Source organism: Oryzias latipes, chromosome 17 (assembly GCF_053564925.1).
Source record: "Oryzias latipes strain Hd-rR chromosome 17, Olatipes_Hd-rR_3.1".
Lineage (NCBI taxonomy): Eukaryota > Metazoa > Chordata > Actinopteri > Beloniformes > Adrianichthyidae > Oryzias > Oryzias latipes.
Window position 1 is genome coordinate 28,738,259 of NC_136253.1, and position 11,810 is coordinate 28,750,068.

At 40.6% G+C, this 11,810-nt stretch overlaps 1 protein-coding gene across 2 annotated transcripts; it reads left to right on the forward strand.

The window, feature by feature from the left end:
- Positions 1 to 1,422: 1,422 nt before the first annotated feature.
- On the forward strand, positions 1,423 to 11,526 carry si:ch211-13f8.1 (uncharacterized). Of its 2 annotated transcripts, none has more exons than XM_011486805.4 (10): positions 1,423 to 1,684; positions 2,252 to 3,446; positions 5,416 to 5,488; positions 7,181 to 7,330; positions 7,962 to 9,118; positions 9,547 to 9,694; positions 9,981 to 10,200; positions 10,344 to 10,456; positions 10,557 to 10,747; positions 10,827 to 11,526. In XM_011486805.4, the coding sequence occupies exons 2-10, from the start codon at positions 2,285 to 2,287 to the stop codon at positions 11,018 to 11,020; spliced, it is 3,408 nt and encodes a 1,135-aa protein (XP_011485107.1). In that variant the 5' UTR covers positions 1,423 to 1,684; positions 2,252 to 2,284; the 3' UTR covers positions 11,021 to 11,526. The 2 variants fall into 2 exon arrangements, with proteins under 2 accessions (XP_011485107.1, XP_078791239.1); XM_078935113.1 differs by having other exon boundaries at positions 1,447 to 1,684; positions 10,542 to 10,747.
- The last annotated feature ends 284 nt before the right edge of the window (positions 11,527 to 11,810 follow it).

Here is an 11,810-nt window from a genome sequence, read left to right on the forward strand (position 1 = left end):
ATCAAGTAAGATTTAGAGGAGAGTAAAACACAGCTAACATCTGGTTTCCTGTCTGATTTCCATCCATCTATCCATTTATCGAACCTGATGAGTCCCTTTTGGAGTCACAATGTTGCTGGAGCCTTTCCAGCTACTGAATAACAGGTCACCAGTAAAACCATATTTAATCACGTGCACGCATAGAGGCGATTTAGAGAGACTAAATAATCCATGAAGCATGTTTTTGGACTGTGGGAGGAAAGCCGAGATCCCGCAGAATACCCACACATGCATGAAGAGAGGAAGCAAATTCCACACAGAAAAGTACCTGATGGGCTTTGAACTACGGCCTATCCTCACAGCTACACCAGTGTTTGTCAATGGGCCAAGGTATTTAACAAAAATCCCAAAAGCACATCACCAACCGAAAATATAAAAAAAGAAAGCAAGAAACCCTGAAGTCTGTATTAACAACATAAAGTCATTCTTATCAAAGTTTCCTCAGATAAAAGTCTTTTTTATGATCCTTCATATTTCTACCTTCATATTTCCACAGAACTGATATCCTGCCAATGGCAAATGTTTTTTAGATCAGTTAAGTAAAATTCAATAATTTCCCACAGCACACCAGTTGACAAAAACTGCACTACGCCACCGAGCAGGCCCTGTCTGGGCCCATCTGGTGAAAAGGAGTTGTCCTAAAGGCATTTTGACATCAAGGGTCAGATGTGCCATGGGCACATTGTTTGATTTGGATGTGTTCATGTGTGGATATGATGGAAAGAATGGACCTTCAGAAAACACAAAAGGTCCCTTTTTGGTCAATAAAAAAATATGTCAATCACAAAAAACGACATGTTCTTAATAAAATACAAACTAAATGGTCTGTGAGAAATAAATAGAAAAGAAAGAGTAAAGGAAACACTAAATCAATTAGTCTAAATGAATTAAGACTTGACAGAAAATCAAGAAGTGCAACATTATGAGACACAAAATGATCAAATTACTTTAATTATAAGCCAAAATATAAATCAAAATCCATTAAAAATCAAGCTGAAATAAAAAAAAAAACAATAAAAAGTGGATGATATTAAATAAAGGCTTATAGCACCTTTATCATTATAAGCGTTGGAAAGGTTGACAGAATCCATCTGACTGCTTTTGAGATTAGATGTGTGGTTCATTTTCTTTGGCTTCACATTGTTATGTTGTAATAAGATGTAAAACATTGTTGTTGTTGTTTTTCTACAGGGTGATTACTTCCACTTTGTCGCTCCCTAAACGCACAGGACGTGGTGTTATCTCTGCACTTACGTAACACAAAGCATCAGTCGGTTCCCGAGTCAAGGGCGAAATTAAAACAAGCATTTTTGAAATCCATTTTTTCTACATCGTTGTTAATCCCAGTGATTTCTGAAGGGATTACCGGACCAATCATGGTAGAGGGAACGCGGCTCGCCTGACGCTGCTCGGATAGGATGATGGACGCACAGAGGGACTGGAAACAACAGCCACCTTTGGACCTGGAGATGCTTTAAGAAATCTTACTTTTATTTACATTTTCGATTCGGATTACAACGTTTTTTCCTGCCTTTTTCTTCTTTCTTTTTATTCCCCCCATCACACCGCATGTTGGAAGTAGACCCGAGCTTGCGCGCTGCAACGTCTGCGTGGCTGCTTGGCGCAGGTTATGTTAACATGAAAGGTAACTTGAATTTGTGCAGCTGCTCTTCTGTTTCGGTAACTTTTTCTGGATGCTCATCACTGTAACTGTGCTTTAAGATCTCCAGACATGCAGGTATATCATTAATTGTATATTAGTCCTTTAAATTTATAGGTTGTTTACATAAATCACGTCGGTTTCAATATACTCTAAGTGTTTTGCATAATTCTCTGTGAATGAGGTTTGCTTAACGCTCTTATGTATGGATGAGTTTTTATGGGTGATTTAATTGCAATCTTTCTGTTCTTTTGACTGCACAAGTGACAGATTTTTAGGTCTTAAATTACTTGTAAAAGAAATATACCACATATTGTGTTCCTTAGGCTTGAAAGGTCTCAGTAGCAGACAGCAGTTGCTTATTCTCATTCTGAAGGATTATCCTGTGCCCTGCAAAGTAATCACAGGATAAGGCAACGTGACTGAATCCACAATACATATCTGCCCCCACTGTAAGGAGCAGGAGACAGTAAAGGTATCGGTGTTGGAAAACTGGTTTCACATTTTCCTGTGTGCAAAAAGAAAGCTAAATTATTTGTCTTCTTTTTTCAGACTCGGTCTGGACCTTTTCCCCATGACCAGCAAATGGAGGAAGAAAACACATTTAATAATACTGACAAAAAATTCAGCCCTGTACCTGCTGGGCTTCCCATTAACTGGGGGCTCATCACTGGCCCAGTTCCAGAACCAGTTTTCTCCGCTTCGTCCTTCAACACTTCACTCCCTCCTCAAAGTTCAGCCGTGCACGCGTTACAGACGAAGGTGAAGTCCCTCACTCAAAGAAAGACAAGAGGGAGAGACAGAGAGAAGGAAAGGGAAAGGCTGAGTCCATCAGAACAAAGTCCATCCGAAGTTTTTATGCGGCACAGAGCCAGAGAAAGAGAACAGCTATCTGTGCCGGCTCCTTCGTGGCAGTCAGGTGTCAAGAAGCACTTGAGCAGCAGTGATGAAGAAGAGGAGGTAGAGGTGCAGGTCAGGCTACAGATCCATAGTCCACCAGTTGATGTACAAATAGAGCATCAAGAACAAGATGATGAAAATGAAAAATTTGACAAAAATGAGCACCAAAGTGGTTGTCAGCAAGGGCGATCTCGTGGTTTCAAAAAGAGCGCCAGTCTGGAAAGTCTTCTCTCTGACAACTCTAGAAGGAAGGACAACCCATCGCCTCCTCCACCATCAACTTTGCTCTCCTCTTCCTCTGCTTCCAACAATTCTGCTTCCACTTCAAGCTTGTCCTCAGCAAAACACTGGGCACCTCCAAAGGGCTTCTGGAGAATTGCACGTCCAGAAACCTTGCTCCTAAGTGGTGTTGCCCCAGATAACATCTCTTCTAGTTTACCTCTAAAGGACTACACTCAGGTAGAAGAACGCACAGAGCCTCGGAGGAAATTAGAACAACCTGAATCAAGCAGCAGAAAGGAAGCCAGAAGTGGGTTGGATGACATCAATGCATCTTCAGAACTGAAACAGACAGGGAGTGAGGAGTGCCACCTGGACAGATGGAAGCAAAGGGAGTCAGATTTGGCTGAACCCGTCAAAGAACTGTGCAACTCAGACTCCTGGGAGAGCATCACTTCGCTACCTTCCCAGAGCGGAGTGCTCTGTGCTGATTTGAAGCTTCGGGTGAAGGAGAGGGCCTACGCAAAGTTGAGGGAACGACAACAAAACTGCAGGGAGGAACAAGATCAGTGTGAAGGAGAAAGTGTGGGCTACTGTGGAGACATATCATACAGAGTGGATTATAAAGGTAAGCTTTTCAATGCTTTAGTGGAACTTTATAATTATTCTTTGCCCATGTTTGAAGGACTTGTGAACTCCTTAGCTTTGATTTTATGCTTTAAGTCCCACTTAGATCATCTTTTGAGGTATTTTAAGTGTGCTGTGGTCTTTTAATTATGATTATGTCATTTTTAGCCAAAATCAAGTCTGTGTCTTTTTCTTGGACATAGTTTCTGCAGAGCAGCAGGAGTTCCTTAGAAATTCCCCTCTGGGTTGTAGGTGGGACTGTTGGCGCAGAGCAACCTTACTCCCCCTTCCCCTCCCCACTACTGAGAGCTGTCTGTTTACACGCTTTCCCGCTAGCTTACAGCCTCTCACACCCTCAACCTGACATTACCAGTGCAACAACAACGGCGAGCGAAATTGGAGCTATCCATGTTGCCAGCTCAGATGAAGGAAACAAAGACCCACATGGATCTAGTCATCTATATCCATGTTCACACCGGGCCTATAATGCTGGGTCAAGAATGTGCTAAAAGCACACATTTTACATACAGTTTTCACATCGGATTGTTGCTTCTCAATACTGGCGCATGTCCACCATCTGCAGTTGGAAGAGGCTTGATGCAAAATGTTAAAGTGGTGCAAATCTTACTCCAGGCTTTTCTTTTACAGCTCTGTTTCGATAAATTAATAACTTGGTGTCAAATAACTCTGGCATTTCTCCTTCTTGATCAATTGTCCAACAGTTGGCACTTCAGTTAAGTACAACGAACGCCATCCAAACGTCATTACCAAATCAGAGTCTCTGACTGGTCAAAGTTCAACCTAGCTTAACTTTCTACAAGCGTTCAATGGATGTGCGTTTTGTACGTAGAGCCCGAAAATGGCAGCAGAAAATTTACTAGCAAAGCATGAATAGGAAAGTTCAAAGTGTTTACGTAGACTTTTATTTTTGGAAGGGGCTCCTTGAACATGCGCTGCTGAGGGCGGTGTGAACGTAGCTTGAATGGATGCATCAGAATGGAGCGGAGCAGTGAGCTTACGGCCCACCCAGCATATTTTATACATAAAAAATACAATCTTTATCAAACAGCTTTTTTTCTTTAGCTACTGATTCACAATGATTTGAATAAAGACATACTCAGAAATGCATTTTTACCTTAAATTTCTTAATGTGTGTCCTCCATTATAAAAAAAATGCCAAAAAATACGTTGTAAAGTAAATACGACTTGCATAGAAGTGGATTTTTAAGCATTGATTCAGGATAAGCCTTCCAAAATAACATCTGCTATTAAAATGGTAAGTAAGCCATGACACATACATTATTGTGCATGTAAAATCATTATGGAAAAGTTGGAATATTAGTCTTTGTTGGGATCATTTATTTAAGACAACATAAACATTATATCAAAAGAGTTTGTTTATTTCCTTCATATGAGATGTTTTCCAGCTGTTATGATTTAGATTCTGTTGTCAACCCATCCAAGATGATGTGTTTAAGGGCAACATGTAACCTGGCAGGTTCCCAGCAACGAGCAGATGTTAGATGTGCACATGTGCGTGAGCCTGTTGCTATTATTAGCAGACTGAGCAGTGGGGGAAGTGCCCCTACATTTATATCTATGTCTGAGCCCTAATGGAGGGCTTTGTATGCAGGCTGGATGACAGATTATCTATTTTCACTTTTTTTTATTTATCATTTCTCTTGCTTGCAGTCTGTCAGTGTCACGAACTTTATTTGTTAGATCAAAGTCTGTCTTGTTGCAGAGCTTTTTCACTTCAATAAATGAAGTATTTAATTGTGATGGCTTAAAAAAGATAATTGACTGAATCTATGGGCATTAGGCTTTAAAAAATCCCTATGGTATGATGCCTAAGTAGTTTAATTACTAAGAAATCTTGTTACATGTTGTCACAACTTTTTAAAAACCTGTTTAGTTTCCCAGATCAGCTCGCATGACAAATGTTGTGGATTTTTCTTTTTTTTCTTCAGTTTCAGGTAGCCACAGTGTTTTGGACAACACCAACACTGCCTTTCTTGCTCAAGAACTTGAGCCCTATTTAAGGTAAGTAAACACATTTCTTCTTACATCAATTTTCATCAACCCAAGAATCTAGTTATCCTTATTTGATTCAATCAAACAATGTAAAAAAACCTCTTATTTTAAGGCATTAGAATACCATTTAAAGTCAGTTAGCTTGTTTTAACATGTTTATCCCCTCTGTTCTATTACACAATACGGCACGTAAAAAAAAAAAACTTTTACCTCTTTAGGAGATTCCTATATTAACCGGCTCCAAATAGTCTTTATTCTGGCATTCAATAAAAATAAAGCTGTGCTAGATTGTTTGGTTATTTCGGCAAACGCGTCATAATGTGCAGACTGACAGTGCTGTTTGATAGATTATCCTGTCTCTGTGTACTTATGTATAACTGTGAAAACAACTTTGTTTTGCAGAAATGATAAAAGATAACAATCTCTGATTACTGCAGTGTGTAGAAAAAGACACAGTATTTATTTATTTTAATTTAGCAACAAAATCTGTTCTGTACACAGAGATTTTTGGAATAGTTTGCCAAATCAGGCAAAATCATTTTTGGAATTAAATTGTAATGGAACAGTTTCTGTGTATTTTCAGTTAACCCTTGTGCTATCCTAGGCACTTTAACATTGGGAGTTGGATCATATAGACCCACTAGACAGTGCGCTGAACCTTTTTTCTTTTATGATTTGTGAACCTCACTGGTGTCCATGGATTACATGAAATCTTTCAACCTTTATCCACCTTGGTCATGGTAGGGAGAACACGTCAATGTAAGGGTGGGGTCATCTAAGATAGAACAATGGTTAAGTATTATTTCCAATTTGTTTTTTTGTTTTTTGCTAATCTGGTGGTGTAAATGAGAAAAATGCTTTTTAATAACTAAATTTAAAAGGTGAAGACCAAGACGGACATTTTGTTTCCATGTCAAAGTTTGGAATATCCTTAAAGTTTCTGTGATGTTGCACAACTTACAAACATATAATGCCTGCTGTGGTTATGCTGTACCACTCTGGGATTTTAAGGAGTTTTAATCAATTGAAACACAGTTGTCTTGTGTTTTAGTCTTCACACACAGGAGAGAATGAATCAGACTCAGTCCACAAGGATAATCCATGTGGATGGTATATCATGCTATCTTTATCACAGGACCAGAGGATAAAGGCAGGAACAGACCATGGAGCACAATGCAGAGCAGCTTAGTTTGGGAGGATAGAAAGATGGATGACGTTTCTCTGACCTGTTCACCAGCACAACCACGCCCAGGTCCATCTAGCTGACGTTACATAAAACAGCTTAGGAAGATGCAGCTTGATTCATTCTAAGTCAGTCTTTGGGAAATATAATACTACTGGATATGGATCAACTGAGACCAGACTCTCCCTATTTAACACTCAAGCACTAACTACTTTAACCCTTGTGCTATCCTAGGCACTTTAACATTGGGAGTTGGGTCATCTAGACCCGCTAGACAGTGCTCTGAACCTTTTTTCTTCAATGATTTGTGATCTTCACTGGTGTCCATGGATTACATGAAATCTTTCCACCTTTATCCTCTGTTGTCATGGTAGGGAGAACACGTCAATGTAAGGGTGGGGTCATCTAAGATAGCACAAGCGTTAAATGAATCATATAATTTCCTGATTTGTTAGAACGCCCTCATCTAAGTGGCATTAGTCTCTGCTGATTAATGATTTTTTTTTGTCAAACATCAGGTCACTTCTTGTAATTGGAGATGAACTACCTCTAAGCCCAAGACACGAGGAAGCCAAGCGTCTTCTGGAGCGTGCAAGACTCAAAGCTCGCTCCAGTCACATTAAAGGCGATCGCCCCAGACGCTCCCATTCGGATCAGAGGTCCTCTGTGTAAGTTGCACAGAAATGTTCATATTCATGACTTTTAACCTTCAACTTCTCTTGAACTTCAGTTTTCACTTATCTTTCTTTTTAACCCCTTTCTATCACTTCATGGTTTGAAAGAAAAGTTATTATATATGGGGCTCACCTTCTCTCTGTTTTGTCAGTCACCCTGTTGAACTTGCATTAGCATCCATTGAGGCGTTTTATCCTCATAATTACATCCAAAAAGTTAATGTAAAAAAAAAAGCATTTATGCCTTTTATGTAAGAGAGAGGACATCACGTGGTCTTGCTTTTAAAATCCTTTTTTTATAAACAGGAAGCCTTTGTTTAATTTAGGATTGAGATTATTTGCAGAGGATTTTACATTAAAAACAAATCTGGCCTACAGAAAGAGACAGAGGGTAAATCTTTGATCATGACATAATCTGACAAAAGATTACAGAAAAAGTAGGTTTTTATGTCAGATGTTAACGTTTCCTGATGCTTAGAGGTGGTTGAATCGTTTTTTTTTAGATTATCAGCTTTAGCTTTTCTTCTATAAAATCCCCAGTTGTGTCAAGTAACACACAAAAAACCGTTTTAAAAATGTTTGCCCCTTTTTTCTGTTTTTTTATGTTTATTTTCATTTTTTGCAGTAAAAAACACCATAGTGAATCATCATGTCCAACCACAGTACAGAAAGCTGTTCAAACCAAAGAGGATCTTTCAACCCAGACCGTCTCGGGCCCCTTCCTTGTCCCGCTGCGCAGAGAAACTTCCCCCACCGACCAAACAGGCCGTCCCAGGCGTCACGGTTGTTCACCGACACGTGTACGTTTCGAGGATGAATCAGAGAAAGAAGCGGAGTCTCGCTATTTGGACAGAGTGAAACAGCGAGAAAGGCCAGGGATGCCAAAGTTCAAGAGTAAGGAGAGCAATACAGATTCCAGCAGCAGTGGTTCAGAGAGGAGCAGAGGCCACAGAAGCGTCTCTATGCCCCCTCCTCCCAAGCAAAATGAGGTGTCAAAAAGTGAAGAAACGGCTACAGTTGTTAAAGAAATAATAGTGCTGGTCAAGAAATGTGAAGCGTGTGGCTCAGTAGTCCGAGAACAGCAGCCTGCGTCCACGCTAGATCCACAGAGCAGTGAGCCGCAGCAGGCAGGCAGCACAGAGGACATACGGGGAAAAGCCACTCCTCGCTGGGTACCTTTAAACAAACCAGATACAAGCACTCGTCCTAAAGCTTCACTCACTGTCACATTTGCTGGGGCGTATGTGTTGGGGGAAAACAAAGAGACAAGTTCAGGGTGGAAGTCTTCTGGATTTGGCAAACTTAGGAGAAGGAGCAGGAAAGGAGAAAGTAGATTGGAGTCTGGCCACGGCCCTTACGGCCCGTCATGGGCTCAGCGACGTAACTCAAATCCACGGAACAGAGTCAACTTGTGCAGAACCGTTTCATTCGCACCTGGCAGTCCCATTACCCTGGAGCCACACTCACAGCCGCCCTCGGGTGAGCCAAGAGAGTCACCTACCCCATCGTTGCCCATAAAGTCAGCCCTGAAGTCAAGCTCGAGGAACCGTTCTGCTGCAGGGCAGTCCTCAGTTCAGTTTCAGATGTCATCAAGTCAGGGAGATGGTGGATCGCCGCCCCTCCTGGACTCTTCAGAGACATCTGCGTCCCTGAGCCAAGGGGGAACAGCATCAAGCAACCAAGTACCCTGTGCCAGACCCACTACTTTAAGATACTCTCCAGCTAGAATCCCTGCAGATCTACCATCTGCTGACCTCTGGGAAACCACTCCAGATGCAGCAGGTGATGTGAAATGTATTTCCTGATGTGTTTTTTCCTCCTCATAGACTATTGTTATGATTCACAAAAACACGAAATTCTTAACAAAAATATCCATACAAATCAAAGGTGGAAGTTCAATGTGACTTCAGGAGCCTCAAGCTACTTCTGGGTTTGACAGGGAGAAATTTTGAATTAAGTTTATATGAGATTTCAGTTGATAAGGGACATATTGTGATAAAACCCAATCAAAAAATGGTTATTTTTAATGGAGAAAGAAGGAAAATATGGTTGAAATTGAGTTGAAGAAATCAAAATGTAAAAGATTTTACTGGACTTAAGTCTAGTTTTTAACACAGTGGAAGCCTTTACCCCCAACTCATATATATATTTTTACATCAAAGAATCAATATTTTGAAGTTGTTTTTTTTAACAACAGTTTTTCTCTTCAGGTCTGAGTGGAGACTCTGGTTTTGGTTTGGACAGCCGCTCTGTGCGAGGCCCGGGTTTGTCGAGGGCTGAGGACCTCAGAGCCGAACTGCTGCGAGCAGAACATCTGAAAGCTGAGGCCTTATGGGAGGAGAACAGTGATGGTTCTAGGTGAGCCTAGATAAGAGTGTTTTTTTTTCACTGCCAATTAGATCCCAAATCTCTGGTCCCCCATCAGTACAGGTCCTAACTTCAGCATGTTACAGGCAGCATTTGAAAGAGTAAAACCTTGACCTACAGTCCACAGGGTGTCGCTGTTTGAAACGTTTTTAATAATCTGGAGAACCCTGCCCCCTTTTGGTGATGAAAAGCAATGCACCTTAAAGCACATGAAGAGGAGAGCAAAATAAAAGGTTTTTAGTTTGAACTGGAATGCAATTGCAATGTGTTCTTTCAGAAAACTCGATGGGAGGCCAAAGCTGTTCCTGCGTCGCTTCTTCTCCTCCATCGGTCTGAACAGCGTTGGCAGACTTGTGAAAGGAGGTCGCTCCAGTAGTATGGAACAGCTGAGTATCCCTTCAGCTCCCCGAGCAAACTCAGCTTCACCGAGTCCTACACGCAGACCCCAGCCCTCCATTCGTATACAGAGGACACCGTCTCTGCAGACCCTCCACACGGTGAGCCAGACAACCTATATTTCTTTATACCAAAAAGGTTGCAAAGTATCAAAATAAACATTATAAATACACAATCTCTTTTCACAAAGTACACCTCAGTTCTCTCACCTCACATCTTTACAATACCACCCTCTTGCCACTAGGTGCTGCCGCTGGCCCAGCTGCGTAAAGCCTCTTCGGTGCAAAGTTTGGAGAGAAGAACAGAGCGGTCAACTATTCTTGGAGAGGTGCAGATACCATATGGCCTGGCACCCAGGTGAGTGTTACACCACCAAAGCAAGAAACAGGAATATATACAAAAGTGGTGTGGTTTAGTTGGACACATAGAATTTGACTTTCAGTATCTGCTTCCACAGCCCAGATAGCCCACAGCTTGAGCTTCACAGGACTTTGAGTGTGGAGGACGTGCTTGTCACTAGAATAGTGCGTCCGCTGGGCCGTGTGACCCAGGCTTTTCCGGATGGGTCCCTCCTACTGGAGCTCATTAAACCACCAAATGGTCCCTTTGGTTTTGTGATTTCAAGAGGAAAAGGTCGTCCAGACACAGGTAAGATTTGTATTGCATTTTCTAAATCCAAAATACATATTCTCTTAAATTGACACTGATTCATTTTCTGGCCTTGTAGGTGTTTATGTTGAAAAAGTGGGCGATGGCAGTGGAGAGGGCCCGTATGTCGGCCTCCTCGGTGTTGGGGATGAAATTCTGCAGGTGAATGGAGAAGCAGTGGCTGGGCTTAGTTTGGATCAAGTAACTCGACTCATGACTCGAGACAGCACTGCTTCTCTGCGGATTCTGCCAGCCCGACGCAATCAGCGCTGACAGGCAGGACAGCACGCCTCACAGATGCTTCTTCCAGCAACAAACTGACTGATGAACGGACTGAACAAATGAATTTATTTTGTAAAACAGTGAACTGAGGAAATAGATGCACCCAAAGGAGTTAGATATTGTTTTGCTGTTTATTGTACAAACAAAAAGCAGAATAATGGGAAACGTGTGATATCTATGGATTTTAAACTTATTTTTGTGATTAGAATGAATCAAATGCATAATTGTTTTTTAGCTCTGGACATGATGCAATTTTGACACACATTTAAATCTGTAAGATCTTGCTTCTATTGTAAAGTTTTTAAAAAAGTAATTTATTTTCGCCCATAGACTCCTTAGCTAAAAACATATGAAAAACTAAATCTTTTTAAAAACGATTTTATTGTTGTTTTGCTTGACTTAAAGTAGTGTATATGTTTGGCTATAGTATATTTTATTTTTCCAATGACCTAGCGTGAGATTATTGCTTCAAAATAAAACAACAAATAAAAAAACAAGTCTGATGCACATTTATGCCCACAAAGTTATCGAGCTTCATTTATATTAAATGAAATGTCAAGAATTAGAACTACACTGGGTCAAAAATTCTTACAATTGGTAAAATGTTGTCTAAATAAGCAACATAATCTGCCAATAGAGTAAAGAAAATACTCTTACCAAAATATGAATGGTATTTTAAGAAAAAAATTCCAGTTACTAAAAAGTGTTTTCTGAACTAAGATTATTGTGCTTTTCAAAAACTTTCTTGATAAGATTATTTTTTAAACGTAAATAAGACATT

Coding starts and splice junctions, on each gene's coding strand:
- si:ch211-13f8.1 (XM_078935113.1), top strand. CDS start 2,285: ATGGAGGAAGAAAACACATTTAATAATACTGACAAAAAATTCAGCCCT. Junction 5,489..7,180: donor GAACTTGAGCCCTATTTAAG/GTAAGTAAACAC, acceptor GTCAAACATCAG/GTCACTTCTTGTAATTGGAG. Junction 10,201..10,343: donor CTCTGCAGACCCTCCACACG/GTGAGCCAGACA, acceptor TCTTGCCACTAG/GTGCTGCCGCTGGCCCAGCT.